The 18394-nt window shown below is 56.4% G+C and overlaps 5 protein-coding genes across 5 annotated transcripts; 1 reads left to right on the top strand and 4 right to left on the bottom strand.

Annotated features, from left to right (window-relative positions):
• Positions 1–107: 107 nt before the first annotated feature.
• On the bottom strand, positions 108–5420 carry SPBR_06329 (nuclear envelope pore membrane protein; the record flags this gene model as incomplete). The annotated part of the gene is made up of 2 exons (XM_040764586.1): positions 108–4251; positions 4951–5420. 2 exons carry the CDS (start codon positions 5418–5420, stop codon positions 108–110), a joined length of 4614 nt encoding a protein of 1537 aa, XP_040616979.1.
• Positions 5421–5634: 214 nt separating this feature from the next.
• SPBR_08994 (ubiquitin carboxyl-terminal hydrolase) lies at positions 5635–6660 on the top strand (the record flags this gene model as incomplete). Its single annotated transcript, XM_040767120.1, has 3 exons — positions 5635–5757; positions 5819–6209; positions 6272–6660. The coding sequence occupies 3 exons, from the start codon at positions 5635–5637 to the stop codon at positions 6658–6660; spliced, it is 903 nt and encodes a 300-aa protein (XP_040616978.1).
• A 358-nt stretch (positions 6661–7018) lies between these two features.
• Positions 7019–9439, bottom strand: SPBR_06689 (f-box domain containing protein; the record flags this gene model as incomplete). Its single annotated transcript, XM_040764945.1, has 1 exon — positions 7019–9439. The coding sequence occupies one exon, from the start codon at positions 9437–9439 to the stop codon at positions 7019–7021; it is 2421 nt and encodes an 806-aa protein (XP_040616977.1).
• Positions 9440–10661: 1222 nt separating this feature from the next.
• Positions 10662–11520, bottom strand: SPBR_07717 (phosphatidylserine synthase; the record flags this gene model as incomplete). The annotated part of the gene is made up of 3 exons (XM_040765971.1): positions 10662–11221; positions 11301–11396; positions 11463–11520. The coding sequence occupies 3 exons, from the start codon at positions 11518–11520 to the stop codon at positions 10662–10664; spliced, it is 714 nt and encodes a 237-aa protein (XP_040616976.1).
• A 1555-nt stretch (positions 11521–13075) lies between these two features.
• On the bottom strand, positions 13076–15555 carry SPBR_06668 (uncharacterized protein; the record flags this gene model as incomplete). Its single annotated transcript, XM_040764924.1, has 3 exons — positions 13076–13172; positions 13241–13367; positions 13434–15555. 3 exons carry the CDS (start codon positions 15553–15555, stop codon positions 13076–13078), a joined length of 2346 nt encoding a protein of 781 aa, XP_040616975.1.
• Between the last annotated feature and the right edge of the window lie 2839 nt (positions 15556–18394).

The raw sequence follows: 18394 nt of genomic DNA, 5'->3' as shown, positions 1-18394 counted from the left end.
TGAAAACGAAGCACAGATAGACACTCAGAAGGAAAAACAAACACACACACAAGGTAAAACAGACATAAGCCTTGCATCCCGAGAAACATCTCCCGCCCCCTCGCCTTTCAATTCCGCTTGTTGCCGCTGCCTCCATCGGCGCCCTCGGCGCCCCGCTGTGTCGAAAAGGCGCAGAACTTGTCCTTGATGGCAACCACCTCGTATGTACCCTCCTGGCTCGCGCGCACCGTCTTCGTCATCTCGTACGAGATGTCGTGGCGCGTCTCGAGCACTTGGCTGCGCTGGCCCTTGCGCGCGTTGGTGCTGCGCGTGTAGGTGAACTCAAAAGGCGGCGTGCCGCCAAACTCAAAAATCATCTCCACGGCACCGCCCTCATGGATGTCGACACGCGACGTGCGGCCCTGCGACACGCGCACAGACGGCAGCGGGTGGATGACGCGTGTCAGGTTGACTGCTGCACGGCACTCTGACGCTTTGTCACTGATGCCCGAGATGGTGAACTCGCCGGGCGCCTCGGCGACGCGGCGGAATGTGGTCGTGGCAGACGCGCCCTTGCGTGAAACACCGCCAAATGTATACCACACATCAAAGGGAGGTGTGCCCGACAACGTGTAGCTAATCCGCTCACCGACGCAGTAGTCCGTGCGCGACTCGAGCGCATAGATGGCAGGTGCCTCAAAGAGCTGCACTTGCACAGACGACGTGGAGGCCGGCAGCGAGTCGCTCAAGCCACTCTTGCCACTGACGCCCGGAACATCGTCCGTCTTCTGCTGGCAGCCGCGCGCATCACGGACTTTGCGAATGCGCACCTGCTGCGTACCCGGGCGCAAGTGCTGGCGCGGGATCTGTAACCCGTAGTTGTGCGTCATTATAGAAGGCACGCGGTAGGTCTCGGACACGACACCGCTCTGGTGCTTGATCTCCATCTCGACGTAGAAAGGGGGCACGCCCGTCAGGACCATGGGAATCCGGTCTTCGTTGTCCTGCTCCGTCATGCAGTACTTGAACGACTGGCCGGCCTTGGCAAAAGCAGCCGTCGGTTTGGCGTAGACTGTTTGCTGCATGACCAGCGCCGGGACGCCTTTGCCGCCCGAGCTGACTCGGTTGTTGTTATAAAGGGTGTCGGCCGGGGGTGCAAACTCATACCGGTAGGTGCCAGCCTTGCTAGTGTCCATCTGGATGGAGGCGCGGCCAAGCGCGGCATCGAGCTGCTTGTGGATCAGTGACCCCTGCGAGCCCTTGGCAGGATTGTGGCGCACATCGTATTCCACATGGTAGGGCGGCGAGCCGCGCAGGTCAATTTCAAAGCCGTCAACGTCGCCTTCACAGACGTCCTGTTTAACAAACAGGTTGCCCTTCTCCTGGATGGCCTCGGTCTGCACAAAGGAGAGTTTCGGCCGCGGGAACCAGTCGACATCAAAGACAGAGGCTGTGTTATCAACCAGACCAACGCACTGGTTGTCGGCAACATCGATGATCTCGTACGTGCCGCGCTCTGATACTTGCAAGAAGTCATTGCCTGAGTTGAGGCTGCGGGTGACCAGCGGGCCGGGGTGGGTGGGTTTGCCAGCTTCATCAAACGCCACGCCCAGGTTCCGGTACGAGACGCGCCAGGGCCCCTCGCCCGTGAGACGCAGGGGTAGGCGCACCACTGCGTCCTCAACAACAAACACGCGGCGCTTGTTCTCGAGCAGGCCAAAGGCAGCACGAGGTCGTTGGCGACGTACGGCGATCTTCAGCTCGCCACCAGTGCCCTGTAAGAACGTGCGGCAGCCGCTGCGGTCGTGCACGCTCGTGAGGGCCAGGGTGTACTCGCCGCCTTGGACGAGCGCGGGCGTTTCGATGCGGTGGCGGTACGTGTCAATGTTCTCCTCCTTGAAGGCGCGGCGCTTGCCTTCGTGGAGAAGCACGTATTCGAGTGTGAAGGGCGCTTCACCGGACAGCGCAATATCGACGCCCACCGAATCCTGGAGACAAGCATTGGTCTTGCCCGTGGGGTGCTCGATGGAGGCGCGGGCAGCGGGTTTAACATTTTGCTCCAGAGTCATCTCAGAGCCAGAAAGCGGCTGGGACTTGTAGACGGCGTCATCAATGGAGCGGAAGATGTACTTGTGGTTGCCTGCGACACGGGGCACCAGCTCGAGCTGGTAGCGCATGCCGGAGACTTGCACCTTTTCATGGCGGACGACACCATTGGAGCTGACGTCGTAACGTACGAGGAAAGGCGGCGTGCCGACGAGGTCAAGATCGACACGAAGACCGATTGAGTTGCCACCGCAGCTGTCGGGTATGCCCTCGGAGCGCAGCGCCAGCTTAGGCTCCAGCGGGTTCAGCAGGAGGCACGACGCGGGCTCTTGCACCTCACCCTCACACGAGCCGGACGACACCGACTTGAGCGTGTAGAGACCGGGTGTAGAGATGGTGGGCATCTCGTCCGCATGGCGGGCGTTGAAGGTCGCCAGGCTCACAACGTCGCCGTGGTCGCCACTCTTTGTGAGAGTGTCTATGGGCGAGAACTGCCACGTCAGCGTGTGGGCGGTACCGTCTTCGGGACGGCGCACACCGGGGATGTCGTAGCGGACAGGGAAGGCCGTCGACTTGCCGCGGGCGACCTTGAGCGGCTGGCGAAGGTCGCAGCCTTGGAGCCGGATACGTGGGCGCTCGCGAACATGGAAGCTCTGGACCAGATGCTTGGGAGGGCGCGGGCGCACCTCGTGATCCTCAACCGGCTCGTTGTACTTGGCAACGTTGCCAAAGGCGTCGTGGACCTCGTCGATAGAGTAGCGCCACTCGCCGCCGACGTGCATGGTCTCATTGAGGCCGACAGAGACGCGGCGAGAGCGGGCCCAAGAGATGTCGGCATCCCCCTGAGTGGGGAAGTTGGCCGCAACAACAGCATCCGAGTCAAGCGGCTCGTGAGAGCGAGCCGACGGAGCGGAAGAGGACAAGCCAGATGAGCGTGAAGGGACAGTGCCCAGGAGCGGCGACACGAAGCCCTCAGGCTGTAGGCTCTGGAAGTGGAAGCTGTGGTCCTTGCCGTTGATGGTGCGGCTGTAGACAATCTTGAGCGGCGGCGTGCCATCCACCTCGAGCAGCAGGTCGGACAAATCACCGTGGCAGCGTGTGATGGAACCAGATGAGGACGACGAAGAGGACCAGGAAGATTGCTTCGAGAGGGGATCGCCGCCGCCACCAACGCGAGCACTGGGGCAAGACACGACAAACGAAAAGGGGCTCGGGCGCTGCACGTCGAGCTTGTACTCGTCGAGAACGCGGCCCAGGCGGTACGCACCCGTCTTCTTGACCGGCACATCAAAGCGAACAGCAGCGAGCGTGCCGTCGGCCGAAGCCTCCTGGCGTTTGACGAGCTTGGAAATCTCGCGGAGCTGCGTCTTGGTCAGACGCAGCGTTTCCTCCTCGTTTGTGTCAAGATCCAGGCGCACAAGTTCGACCTCGGCCGGGATCGTTGCGTTGAAGTACAGCGGCAGAGACGCAATGTTGGTCTTGCTGCCTGCGGCCGCACCCCCCGGACCACCGATGCAGAAGGGCAGACCGCTGGGGTTCAAGATGGCCGAGCCCTCGGGCAAAATGTTGATGATCTGGCGACCGGAGATGAGCGACGAGTTCTGCAAGATGCTGGAGGCCTTGACGTAGTGCTCAGAGACGGACAGCTCGCGGTCGTAAAAGATCTTGAGCAGGCCGAGGAACCACGCATGCCAGGGAACGCCAATGTTGAACATGAGCAGATAGTCGGTTATGACATGGCAGACGAAGAGGAAGGTGGTCACAGGCTGAGACAGCTCGAGCCATGGAATGCGCACCTCGGGCAGTCCAAACAGGAAGACGAAGTCGAGGCCGATCCACTTGAGGAACAGCCAGAACGACTCGCCATTGTCCTCGAGCAGCTGCACCCAGTCGTAGCACTTCCAAGCAATCAAGAGGACATAAAGGGCGACGGCGTAGAAACGCTGCGTCGGGGCGTCAATAACATCCAGCGGGATGAGGGGCCCGGGTGCCGCAGCTGTTCCCGCCGCAGCAGCCGACCCTCGCGTCGAGGCATTGGACGAGCGTGCCGATGCAAACAGCGGTTTGGGTGCCGCGGAGGAGCGCTTGGGAATGTCATCGATGGGCGGACTGGGTGAAGGTGTTGGTGGCGCGCCACGGCCGACGCGGATGGTGGTCGGCGTCTGGGGGAACGCGCCGGAGCGCACTCGAGGCGTGGCGCTCATGGCATCCCCAGTGACGGAGAAGCTGTAGGAGGGGCTCTGGGGCTGTATGCGAGGGCCTGGGCCAGGTGAAGGTCGGTCGTGAAGCTCGACAAAAACGAAAGGATACTAACGACGGAAGAAAATGTCGAGATGTCGTACAGCAGTTTGACGATGGGCTGCGCGCGAGAGAATCGAGTGCAGAAAAGATCGTGGCAGCGTATCTATTGCAGCTCGTTTCGTGTTGTACCAAGAGCTGGCCTTTGTACGGGCGTCGCGTGGTGTCGATGTTGTCAACTGGGATGTGTGTGATTCTGATTCTCGTCAATTTCTGTGTCGCCCGTCTGAAGCTTCCTTCCCATTCACGTCAAGACGCGCTGGGCTGCCGGGCCAGGAAGGAAGCAACAATATTTTTGCAGGTGCAGCCTGCTGTCAAGCATGCTTATTGGCCAGTAGCCCTGCAGAAAAGCGGGGCAACTGTAAACGACGGTTCAGTTGGTCTGTTGGTGCAGGCACGACCCAGAACAGTTTCAAAAATGTTAAGCACACCGTGCGCTAGTACGTTGTGGTGACCATAGCTGCTCATAAATCGTCTGCAGCTCCAAGATGTGGATATGGCTGTTTGCGGTATTGAAACGACGGACAACCGACCGACAGCGGCCACACAGGAGCGACTTTGCGAGTGCACAAAATGCAAGATCGAGTAGCCATGCTGAATACCGAGAGTACTCTCATTTGTACCCACCCTTCATGATAGAGGTCCCTGACGCCAGACTTTGAGGCTGCCGATCCAAAAAGCTGCAGCATCACAACTGTCTGCAAGCTTCTGTCTGGCACGATGACTCGCAGGAAAGCCTCGACCGGCACGCCACAGCCCTCCAAGCGGACCAAGGTGTCAGAAGACGGCACCCGCAGCACTAATGGCAGTGTGGACAGCCCCACGGCCGTCAGAGGCACTGCTACAGACACCCTGCAGGATGGTGCCATGGACGAGGCCAAGATGAAGCTGCCGTCATCTCCAGTGTCACCGTCGCCCGCACCTCGCACGTCGCGGCCACACCGTGCGGCAGCACAGAGGGCGTTGGCTGCTACGGCCGTGATCGTTGCCGAAGACGACGCGACTGCAGCGGTCCCCTCTCGGGACTTGATCCATGAGCAGCTGTTTACGCCGATCACCGAGACCGAGCTCAAGGCATGGCAGGGCTGGAGCGACATTGAGTCGGAGCCAGTACGTGACCTGTATGGGCAGTTTCTTGTGGCTCCGCAACAGTCTCGACTGACTCGCACAACGTAGGAATTCTTCAACTTTATCCTGAATGGACTAGGCATACAAGATGCCACCATCTTTGAGCTAATGGGCGTGGACGAGTCGTCCATCTCATATCTCCCGTGGGTTTCTCGTTTGATGAGCAAGCCAAGAATCAAGTGTATGGGACTAACGTGCATTATTTTAAGTGAGCCCTTGGGCTTGATATTTCTGTACAAGTTCGTGGAGGAGGACGCAGAGGAAGAATACGAGGACTGCCCAGAGCATCTCTGGTTTGCCAACCAGGTGGGCCACTCTTCTCGATCTTACGCAAGTTTGCTTTCTGCTTTTCCTAACCCTTTCACAGACGACAGGAAATGCCTGCGGTACCATCGCCATGCTCAACATTGCCATGAATTGTGAGCGTCTTGGCCTCGGTGAGCACTTAACGCGCTTCAAGGCGTCCACACAGCCTCTGCACCCAGCGCTCCGCGGCCACCTGCTGAGCAGCGATGAAGCCATCCGTTCTACGCACAACTCGTTTGCCAGACGCATTGACATGCTCATGTCTGACCTCTCGCTCAAGTTGGAGTGGGCCGGAGCCGGCAAAAAGGCCAAACGGAAGAACGCAAACAACAAAAAGAAGCGAAAGAAGGCCGCCGACGAAGACGAGCCGGCGTTTCACTTTATCGCCTATGTCCCCGTGGGAAACGATGTGTGGGAGCTCAACGGCATGCAAGAGAAACCCCTAAAGTTGGGTGCGTCAGCCAAGAGGCGATTTGTACGCTGTTAAGGATCTTCTCTGCTAACCTATATGAAGGTCCATTCAATGGAGACTGGACGGCCAGCGCCCGAGAACGCATTGCCACTCGCATGGCAAAGTACGCGTCGTACGATGAGAGCGCTGGCTTCAGTCTGCTTGCTCTGTGCCACACGCCCAAGAAGGAAAACGCGGCTGGTCAAGCGAACGAGTCAAATGGGGTGGGTGAGATCGATAATGGCACAAACGGCACGTCCAAATGGGGTCCTCCAACGACGAACAACAATGACGAAGACGATGGTGGCGTCCGCCGTGCAGCAGCCCGCAAGGGCGACTACACACCGGCAGTGCATTTTTGGCTCAAGAAGTTAGCCGACAAAGGCGTGCTGCAACGCCTGGCCACAGGTGAACCAGATGAACAAATCATCGAAGAGGATGAAATGGTATGAAAGACAGCTCGAGTCTGCTGACACTTGATTATCTGCTTCCTATATCTCTTCTCTGTAATTTCCCTCGTCCTATGTATGATATGATGTAGTGTTTGTTCTTTCTCTCCAGGACATTTGCGACTAATGAATTACATGGTGTTTAATGACAAGATAGATGTGACATATTGCAAGTAATGAACAAAACGTACAAAACCCGGAGATGGGCTTATCAACCCGTGTGTATTTATAAATGCTAGCAGGAAACGGATATAGATGTGCAGTCCAATGGCGCCTCGCTATTCTGAAATCAAAAGTGTCGGTTGCTCGTTTGCTCGTCTCTTTATATCCCTTTGCTTTATAGCCCTTCACTCTTCACTCCTCAGTCGTCAGGGTAAAACTCCCTTAGGTTGGATACGAACGTGCAAGTGCTCCTGTCGAAGCGCTTAAAGTGCTTGCCTGCCAAAAACATGAGCGCCTCCGGAACCAGGTCCGGGTCCGTGACAATCTCAATGTTGCGCTGCGCCACCACTTGCCGCTCGACGCCTGTCCGCAGGCACGTGTAGAACGCTGACTTTTTACGCCGCCTCGGCGCTGCTGCGGTAGCAGCAGCCGTGTCAGCGAGTGGTCCACCACCGTTTGGAAACGGCACGGGCGTACCGCGTCCACTGCCACCGCTGTCTTCTGCGTCGCTGGGTGTGGTCGTCTCGGCCATGGACATGTTGTTGGGCGACGGCAGGGAGGTTGGGTCGTCGGGTGACCAGCCGTTTATAATGCCAATGTAGCCAAAACGGCGGTGGCGGAAGACCTGGCCGATGCGGAAAAGCACCTTTTCGCAAATGTCCTGCGTGTAGCGGCGGCTGACGAGCGGCTGGCGCTGGTCGAGGTTGTAGACCATCTTTATCATGACACGCGGGTCCGTCCACCCACGCAGGCGCTGCTGCTGCTGCTCCTGCTGGCCATTGGCGTGGTTGTTGACGGCCGGTGGCGGCCCGTTTTGATGCCGTGGTGGTGGAAGATTGTCATCTGCGTTGCCACCGTTGTTGTTATTGTCATCACCAAATCGGCCCGCCGCGAGACGAGAGAGAAGACCGCCGACGGTACCGATGCCGCCGGACAATTCCACGTACCGGTCGTAGAGCGGCAGCAAGAACTTGGCAATGATCCAGACATCCTCGCTGTAGAAGTGAGCAAAGCGCGCCAGCAAGCTGTCGAGGTAGCGGTCCCAGCCGGGGCTGTCAAGTGGTCGCATCAGCGCCGTGGCCCAGATGGTCGCGTACAGCAAGGACTCAAGGTTCATATCGGGGTCACCACGACGGAGTCGACGTGCGTCGGCGCTCAGTTGGGGCACATTGGACACTTGGTTTGCGTGCGACCAGCTGGCCTCCATGTTGAGCGCCACGCGCAACACGATTGCCGATGTCGGCATTGGCAACAAGTGCACATCACGGTTTTCGACGATGCCCCAGTCGACCTCGGCAATGCTCTGCCGCAAAGACCCTAGTGACATTTCCTGGTCGTTGTTGTATGGATCGAGAAACATGCGCTCCCCGTTATCCGGCAACGATGCCGGATTCCGAACCACCTCTGTGAACGGACGCGGATCGTTAGGCGCCATTGGCCACAGCTGCAGCATCTGGTAAGTCATGGTGGGCACTTGGGGCGTGGCTGCGGCAGCAATCGCAATGGGCGACACTGCATAAGACGGGGTGGATGAGGACGACGATCCGTTGTACCCTTCACGCTCGCCTTGCCCAGGACCATCGCCGCCCATCCCGTCTTCTTCCGTCCCGTCTTCCACCATTGTTCGTTCCCGAAGCGTCACACGGGAGACGGTGGGAGGCCCTGGTCGTTGTGGCTGCTGTGGATCGGAAGCCAACGGCGTGCCGTCGACCGATTCGCCAGGGTTGCCCAAGACGGTGGCATGGACGTGGCCAGGCACGGCGCAGCAAAAGGCACGCAGGCCAATGCGCTCGCCGATGCTGGCAAAGATGGCGCTCGAGATAATGGGCAGCGACGGGTGCTCCGGGTCGGTCAGCGCCTGGCCGATCAGGCAGTTGCGCATGTTGCGGTAGTTGAGACTGGGATCGGCCATGCCGGCCAGGTTGCGCATGCGGATCCAGCGCACAAGCGCATGTGCCTTTTCGCGCACTGTCATGCTGTCGACGCTCGGGTGCCGGTGGTCGCGGCGGAACTCGTCGGCCAGCTGGTCAAGCAGCTCCTCGATGCGGTCCATGTCCTCGTCGGCGTCGTGCAACACAAACATGTCGAAGGCGCCCAGGGCACGGTCCAGCCGGTGGAACCCGTTAGACTCGCACAGCACCTTGCACCACTCCTCAATGGCCAGCCCCCGATGGATACTGGCAAGTGCCGTGTTGGCGTAGTACCGTCGAGCAAGGACGTCGTCGGCCGCATCGTCGGCCAGGTGGTACTGCTGCAGCAAAAAGTCCTTGGCGTTGAGGCCGCGCCGGCAGATGGCCTCGAGGTGGCGCACGCGGTTCACCTTGGACGCCAATACATGCTCAAAGTGCCGAGCTGTGCTGGCATCCCCACGCCGGCGATCCAGCCACATCTGCTTCCAAGGTCCGCGATTGGCTCGCCCTGCGCGGGCCAGACGGGCACGGGACGGTCCGGCCCAGTGCCCAAAGTCCGAGCGGCATCGTGCGAGCCAGAGCTTCGGCTCTTGGCAGAGATGATAGAAGCGGCGAGAGAGGCGTTGCACGGAGGCGATGAGGTCGGTGGAGGGTATGAGATAGAGGATTTGGACGATGAGTTCGTCAGGGGCCTGGTCAAAAGACGCCATGGCAGGTGAGCGGATGCTTGGGCTGGCCGGAAGGCCGGTCCTCGCAGATGATTACAAGAGCGTGTCTGCAATCATGCGCCACGGCGGTCTGCTGGCGGGTGTCGCCTGCGAGGGGATGAGGGGAGCGCTCAGGTGGAGGGGCTCGGCTAGAATTGTTGGCTTCAAGACGCCCAAGGTCGCGCCGGCGCTGTTGTTCAAAAGATCTTGCGATGCGGGACGAATGACGAGCATCTGTAATAATCGAAGGTACCGAATAGGTGCTGCTGGACCGCGAGGGTGGGTTTAATAGAATGCTGGAAGGTCGTTGGGAACGTGTGTCGTTCAAAAAACCATTTCGTTTGCGAAACCGGTAAGAGATGCGGTTCAAACATAAGTACTAACCGTTAGGTCTTGTTAGGAAGCGGCGACCCACGGTTCGCTTCGCGCCTGTGGCGTGCTATAATTACAGGGGTAATTAATACGTCGTAATACCGAAGCAGCTGTGGTCGTGTTCTGGCTGGCAGATTGCGGGGTGGTCCTCCCCAATTTCCGGAAGATAGCCGGCGAAGGTGCGATAGAGCAGCGCTGGGGCGACCTCCTCTAGCGCCCATGGACTGGCGGACTTGTCCGCTTTCCGGAGCCTTTTGTCGGAAGTGATACTTTATCGGCGCCTCATTAAAATGCCTCTATTCTTTTCTGGAGCACACCTTCAAGGCAGAACAAAAGGTAAGACTCGATAAATAGTAACGAAAATATTAGCCGTCAATTTGGTATCCTGTTGAACAAACCCGAGATGACAGTGCCCATGTCCTTTTCCCTGTTCCTACGCCAACCGTTTGCTGTCATGTTCTTTATTCTTATCTTCTTTTTTCGGTTCATAGTACTTTCACAAAAATGCCGTGTATATAAAATGCCAAACAAAACACGCCAACATGTCCCGGACCAAAAACGTTGAGAACATTCGAGTGGGGAAAGGGAGGGGGCGGGAAAACAAACAATACAGAACCAGAAAATATCAAATACGTGAAATCGGAAAGGGAAATATGACCAAAAAAGTACAAGGCCGTGTTCTATGCAAAGACAGATCATCTCGACGCCTGCTTGCCCTTGCATCATGACGGCATCTATCAAGCCTGCTCCTCCTGCGCCAAGACCAGCCTCAGCAGGTCGGCCGGTCTTTCTTCCACGGAATGCACCACAACTTTGTCTGCCTCGTCTGCTTCGGATCTTTTCGTCGAAACTCTTACGGCTTCGGAATGTGGATCGTCTTGCTGGTCATCAGACAGCCGTGCACCACAAACAGCAGCGCAATCGGATGCAGCTCAAATGCCGTGCCCTCAAACCACGCGCCCAACGGGAGGTTGTCCAGGATCCAGTCTTGGCTGATCCAGTAGGCCATAATTGCATCGAGGCCCAGGCTCGTTGGGATGGGCGTGCCCTCAAAGTACGAGGCCTTGCCAGACTTGTCCTTGGGGATGACGGCGGTGGTAACATTGAAGCGGGCAAGGCGGGTAAGGCCGCAGAGCACAAAGAAGGCGAGCATGACGTGGTCGACGGTCGAGCGAATGCCAATGGAGAAGGCGACGGCGGCCGGGGCCACGCCAAAGGAAATGAGGTCGGCCAGCGAATCGAGCTCCTGGCCCATCATGCTGCTCTTCTTGCGCCACCGGGCGACCTTGCCGTCCATGGCGTCGAAGAAGAGGCCGAGCGGGAGAAGCGCCAGGGCGATCCACAGGTTAAAGCGGGATGTCGGGTCAATGCAGTACCGCAGCGAGGAGAAGATGGAGAGGATGCCGCAAAGGCCTAGAGTAAGACGAAGAAAACTGAGTTAGCATAACGTTGCGACAGGCCGGTAGGGCCGGACAGGATGGCCGAGGCATACCGTTGAGCTCCGTGATGAAGTCGGCCAGGTGCAGGGCGCGAACAAGAGAAAAGTGGCCAGGGTCCGTCGACAGGAGGATCTTCTGTTTATCATAAGCTACATGTATATGTCAGTACTCGGAAGCAGAGGCGAGGTGAGAAGAAGGTGATGGGAAGAGCATACCGGGCTGGCTGAATTCGGCGCTGCCGCTGGCCGGCGCGGTGCTGTTACCGTTCGCCATAGCGGAGGTCCGTCTAGACATGGGAAAGGAGGGCGAGTGACAAAGTGTGCGATGGTAGAAGAAACGGGAGTGGCTTCGAAGCAGCCAATCGTCGAGGCGGAGGCGGCTTTGTGGAAGGGGCGGTTGCGGAAGACGCTGCGGAGAAGGCAGGAAGGAGAGAACGAGAGATTCGAGGATTAGAGTGGAAGGAGAGAGGCCTGACTAGTGGAGCTTGCCGACGCGGTTCGATGAAAGAAGGAAGGAAGGAGGTAAACTGTTGCAATTGCTCTCAGGATTCAGAGTGCGATTCTTCCAGGTTCAAAGGCTCGGGGTCGTGTTTGTTCGGGAGGAGAGTTCGGAGACAGGATGTGAGGAGCTTGCAACAGGGCAAAAGCAAGAACCGGTGAAGGGGGAAAGATGCCACTACATCCCGTATTTTCTATTTTATTTTTGGTTGAGGACCAGGCCAAAACTGTTGACGTTGATGAACGCACTATATTTGCAGGCGTAGCGGGGAACTACCCGACGCAAAGAAAAAACACCACTGAACGAAATACGCTAACGCAGAGAGGCAAGGGCAAGTAGTGAATAGCAGGTAGGCAGTCAAAGCGAAACGGAGGAAAGGCGGCAGGCTGGGTAAATAAAGTTTACGATCGGACGGAGTTTATTGCTCTTTCCTTTCAGAGCTATGCAGCTTGCTACCCAAACTTGCTTCTTGCGAAAGAGCACTGACGGATGTTGAGAGGAAGGAGGTTGGGGGGCAAACGTTCGTAGAGACCTGGCTAAAACTCAGACCGCCTGACATTTCCGATGTCGTTTTTGCTTGTGATTCACTCTCTATGGCGCTAACATTAAATTCTCTTTGCACTCTTCTATTCCGCTGCACAGGCTTCTTCTCAGCAAACGGTGGACGGAGAGTGGGGGGGGGCTTGTGCAGTAGCACGGCGATACAAAGAAGAGAGATAGGGGTCTCCAGCCAAATTAGAACCATTGCTATGCTAAATGCTAATGTCTATGACGGTGCCCTGGCAGTAGCCCTAAAAGAGCCAAGTGAGACCTATGATATCAGCGGTTTTCTATTTGCCGTTATTCCTTCGTTCCTTGCTAGCCACAAATTAGCCTGCGTCATAGTTACAGAATACTCCGTGCAGAAGAATCCCAGCGTGCAAAAATCGCAGGTCGTCGAGCCCGGTAGTTGCTGTATAGTAGGTGAAGTCGTAGGTCATGGGTACATCGTTTTCAATTCCTTCCTTCACGTACAGGATAGCCGGGCACTCCACAACACATAATAGACGAGACAAGACAAACGAAAGTAGAATATAACTAAAGAAGTCCCAAGCCTGGTAATCACTTGGCCGTTCAGATCTCATCTACCAATTGATAACAACAAAACCAAACAGTTGTTGTTTGCCTTTCTGTATGTATACGTGATTATGTGTAGATGTGTATGTGCAAGGAAAATAAGATCATGCAAGCGTGCATAAAGACGGAGAGGTAAAGAGAAAAGAGAAAGCGGAACGCGGACGAAATTGGATATACGATGCGACTGTTCGCAAAACGTTGCAATATAATAAGCTTATTTCGTGATGAGGACAGCAAACGAATCGACCCATGAGCCACAGGAGCCAGACACGCCGCAGATGGTGTATCCTCTTGGTGGGATCAGGGTATGGCTGTGATGTTAGTATATTGGGCTCTCACTCGTCGGGTTCAATCACAGAAGGAGCAGAAACAGTCATACCCAGAGCCGCCGTGAGCGTTGCCGTACATGGGCGATCGCCGACCCAAACTTGTCAGGATCTGGATGCCATCGATCCAGGCTCCCGCGCGGACATTGAACCCGCTAATGTATTCACCTCGCCGGACATCTACCGGTGGTTAGCTAATTGCTCAAATATAGTTTGGGTTATTCGGAGGCGGAGTAGCTGGCTTACCCATATCAAAAGAGTCGCCGCCCGGCTTGCCGCCGCGCTTGCCAAATAGTTGCCGCGAGTCATCATCGTATACAAACTCCACACCGTCCAGCGCCCGGCCGTGGTAGAAGACGACCCGTGAGAGCACGCGATTTTGCTGCTGTGCGCTCGTGAAGATGACCTCGTTTGCGTTTGTGCCTTGCATCTGGCCACGGCCGAGCTTGGCGCTCCGGTAGGCCGTCTTGCCCATGAGGATACCACCACTCAGTTTTGTAGACGATTCCTTGGACACGAGCTGGCGTACATCGTCGACCACCAAAGTGCCGCCGCCCCATGCCCGGACGGCAATCTTGATCGGGTCTTTCCGGCGCTTGGCCTCGGGCAGCCTGTTCCGAATGTCTTGCTCAGTCAGTACCACTTGCCGCTGGAGTGGCGCGCCGTTGTCGAGTGGGTATTCAATCCACGACTTGCACACGCTGTCACCCTCGGCGTGCAGCTCGATATATGCCACGCCCGATGCCGCCGTGATGGCCACACAATTGCCTTCAATTGGCCAGGCTTGGACGCTGTCGTCGACTTGCGAAGGTGGATCGTTGGGCAGGCGGAAGCAGGGGTGCGTCTTGAAGTGCAGGCAGTCGAGGCGGTGCCATGTGCACTCGTCCTTCTCGAGCACCAGGCCGCCTTTGGACTTGGTGCGTGTCGAGTATGCTTCGCGTGTGAGGAAGCTGCGGTTCAACCGGACGTAGTCGCGCAGCATGATGCCATTCTCGCGGTGGGGCAGGCCAAGTAGATGGCCTGTCTCGTGCAGGTGGGCGCCAATGCCAATGTTGGCCGCTTCCCACGAGCTGCCGGACTCGCCGGCATCATTCCCGACGTAATTGAGATCAGTCGGCGTACAATCGCTGAACGCAGGGACCACCTCCTCGAAGCAGGTCGGGTAACTCTGCATGGCATGTGATCCAAAGACACCCACGCGGAGATCACCTGCACCGCCGCCGAGGGCTGCATGGCCGGTGATCATCTGTGCGCTCTTGTCCCAATGGGCGTCGAGGAGCAGAACGGAGACGTACATGGTCTGGCCGGACTTGGGCTGGAAGTAGTTGCGGACGGCGTCGATTGCGATGCTATACAAGGCGTCACGGTTCTTCGCCTTGGCATTTTGCTGAGCGTTGTCGAGACTCCGCAGCTCAGCGATGGTCTTGTCGGTGCGGATAACGTGAATGCGCGCTTCAGAGCGCATCGTTCCGAATTCACGGTCCCGCAAATTGGCCGTGCCCTGTGTCCATTCCTCCTCGAAACGGAATACACGGCGACCGAGACGGTTGCGCCACATTTGCTCGGCCGTGAAGCTCTGCCACAGATACGCCGCCATGCGGAACTTTCGGATCGCCGTCTCCAGGCCGTTGCCCTCGCGCTCAACGCGGGCAGGCACAGCATCAAAGGTACCAGGGGAATCCCTAGCCAAGAGAATGGCCAACTGCAATGGCGGTGCATTGGTCGGAGGCACCATGTGAAGAGTGATGAAGGAGGAGTGAATGGGGTTGGAGGTGCCGCTGTTGGCAAGTTTGGGGCTGGCAAAGTCGAAGCGCAGCTTATTGGCGCCAGGCATAAGGTACACGAGGGACTTGAAGTGCGACTCGGTCACGGGCCATTGTACAGGTGGGAAGCCATCGTCAAGGCGGCTGACCGTGACGACACCGTCGAGGTTCTGCAGGTTGCCGTCGCCAATGGTGCCATTGATGATCAGGATCTTTTGGTAGGCCCAGGAATTGTCCGCGACGTTGGTAATGCGTGGGGAATAGGGCGAGACAGGCAGTGCGCGGCTGCCGCCGTTCATCATGGGAGAACCGAGACCAGCCATGCCGTTGACGCTATATCTTTTTGTGTTGACGGAAGTCGAGCTCACCGAGGACGCGAGCGGCGGCAACGGCGGGACGAGGGGTGGTGTTGTGTTACCACGCTGCTGGAGATGCAGACTGGGGTCGGATTGGTGGCCGAGAGAGGGCGGCGTAAGGGAACCACTGGTAGGAGTCGTACCGTGACTATGGCCGCCGTCGCTAGAGGCATCTGTTGATTTGTCGGTCTTGAGGCTGGTTCTGGATTTCCTGCGAAGCTGTCGGATGTTGAGGAACGAAGGAGCCATGATGATGGAACAGAACGAGTAAACCCGCCAGCCGTTCCTGGGCCGTTTTTGCTATCACTTTTCCTGTCCTGCGCCTACTCCTGTATTTGTTCGCAACTTGTCCTGTCCTTTTCGTTCCCTTTTCTCCCCACCTTTTCCTCGGCTTGTCTTCTCTTGGCCTTGTGTTGCAATTCGTTGCTTTGGTTTATCCTCTTGTCGCCAAAGCGAGGCTGTTGCTGACTGATTCGTGGCAGAGGGAGTGCACCGTGGAGGGTGAAAGTGCGCTGATCGCCGGTTTCGTCCAGGGCGTAGGCCACCTAAAGTAGCGGCAAAACAAGGTCGATGGTCAATTGGGCGCGAGGGAGGATAGACTTGTGTGTGAGGAGCCGCTCCAACAGCACGCTTTGCTTAAATTGAGGCGTTCCTGGCGGGCAAGTGTGCTTTAAAAGCAAACAAGGTCCGAGAGAGAGAAAGTAGGTGCATGTATTTCCTCTCGAAATAAAGCTGGAGAACACGAGCGCCGCTGTGAGAGAAAATAGAACAAGGATAGGGGCGAGCTAAGTCGGAGCTGAGACTAAAATCCAAGAAGGAAAACAGAAGAGAGAGGAAATGAAGCAGGGCAAAGAGAAGACACTAGCTTTGGAGGCCCAGAAAAATGAGAAGAAAAAAGGCGTCAAAGGAGTCGACGTATATGAAGACCTCGTTTGCGTCCAATAACAATAGTTAAGGTGCAATAGCGTTTTGTCAGGGGCTAAAAACGAATGACCTCTTCTGTCGTCGGAAAGAGCCACAGTGAAGTGAGAAAACAGCGAGTGCAGGCTAGCGCTCGCGGAGATGCTGGGAAAGAAGACAAAATAAGTGAAAAGAGCCAACGAAGTGCGTAGAGAGGAGGGGGATAATTGGCGACAAAGGGAAAGAAAACATAAAACCAAAAGATTTTGAAAAATTGAAACGAAGGCAGGAGCAAATACAAATTGAGGATCGAAACAGGAAGGAAGGGCTGAGAGAAGGAGATGTGGCAAGCCTTGAAAAGGAGTGGTGGGAGCTGCCGACGCGAGTTCAATTGGGGAAGGAGCGGCTTCTTGGGTAGTGAGATCTCACAAATAAACAGGAAATGGACAGGGCAAAGTCAATTTACAACGAGGCAAGATACGAAAGTAGGCAATTGCTGTCAGATACCTGAAAGTGGGTAAGAAAGCCTTTTCTTGGCAGCAGTTTATCGACAAGAAAGCGGGCGGCCGCCGACTTGGTTAAAGCTCAAGGGAAGCGCAGCGAGGAGAAAACGTGCAACGAAGAAGCATCGACGGGGCATCGATTTCGAGGCAGTTTGGAGTGGAAAACCGATGACGTCGACCTGGCCATGCCAGAGAGCAAATCACCTTTGCTCCACCGAAACACCGAGCCAGAAGCTGCCAAGAATCACTTCTTGCTACTAGGCAGGGGGGATGGATTGACAGAGACACAAAGAAACATGCACAGTAATTTCTCCGACATATTCGTCGAGGGTACAAGAAGCACCAAAACAGAAAGGAAGAAAAAAAAAGTAGCGGGTGGCCACAGATGCGAGTACAAAGGTAACCACAGCTGTCATTGAAAGTAGATCAGATACAAAGTCGAGACACGATGCAGAAGCTGAAATGTTAAACGATGAACGGAAGGAGCGCTTGGCCAAGGTGGCCGGTACCTCGGAGACACGAAAACACGACAGAATAAGCAACAATCCTAGCAAAGGGGGAGCAAGCTAAAGGGCCAGGGCGGGAAGGCACGATGAACAATGTCGCGAGAAGGCGAAGACGTTCCAAGGCATGGGAAGGAACGACAGACTCTGGCGTGCTCACCTCTTGCCGCTTTGCGCTTTGCACTCTGCTGTCCTATTTTGCTCCGTCCTGCCAAAATTATTGTCAGTTATTGCGGGGCCGAACACCTCAAAAAGACGACATTGTTCCTGCGAGAGATTAAAAAAAGACATGACGAAAAATACCACGGAATCCAAGACACGTCAAGGGGAGAGGAAACAAAGCGTGAGAATAGCTTGGGTGCGTGGGTACGAGTGGAATTGCTCGGTGGCTCTTTGGCGGCCTAGTTCGATCTCTTCGATCTCTTCCACTAGTTGTTTGTTGTGGGTGCGCAGCTCGATGCTCTGCCGGAGCCTGGCCGTGTGGGTGGGGCGGCTGCATCTTACCTACTTTGGGAGTGGTTTCGTGTTTGACATTTTGCTGAGAGCATCATAGAGCGTGTCCAGGCCCTGACTGCATGTGGTTGGCTGGACGAGCGGCGATCTCATGTTCATACATTCTCAACGCCTAGCGCCTGGCATGATCTGCTCGTGTGTCACGACAACTCGGTAGCCTTCCGTATCACGGCCTCCAATTCGGCTGACAAAATCGACCTGTCTGCACGTGCTATGTCATCGCTCTTCAGCCGCTTATCCGGGGTGGTCGTGTGCCATGTCCTTTGTGACGAGCAATATGTATTGCAGGTGGCGCACATTGCTTTTGAAAAAGACACCGTTGCTACCAGAAACCCTGCCAAAAAGCTGAGCGAGCCGTTTGTATCACTGCCAAACCGGGGAACAATACAGGGCCAAATAGGAAGGAATAGACAGCGAAGAACACGAGCAACAAGCTGTATTAATGAGTAAGAGCTTGATTCTGTGGTAAGATACGACTGGCCTTGGACCTTGGATGCACCAGGTTGCAGCGTGGCGTGGCTGGCTGTTGTTCCCGTCTCTGATCTTTTTGATCCTTGTCTTGAAGCAACCCGGGATATGTGCCCACTAACTGCTGATATGTAAAACGAATCGGCAGAGGACAGCCTTAGCAAACGTATCGCTCGTCCAGGAAAAGCAGAACGAAGTAAT

Source organism: Sporothrix brasiliensis, assembly GCF_000820605.1.
Source record: "Sporothrix brasiliensis 5110 chromosome Unknown Cont20, whole genome shotgun sequence".
Taxonomy (NCBI): domain Eukaryota; kingdom Fungi; phylum Ascomycota; class Sordariomycetes; order Ophiostomatales; family Ophiostomataceae; genus Sporothrix; species Sporothrix brasiliensis.
Note: the sequence above shows the minus strand (reverse complement) of the source record. Positions and strands in the feature narration are given on the sequence as shown.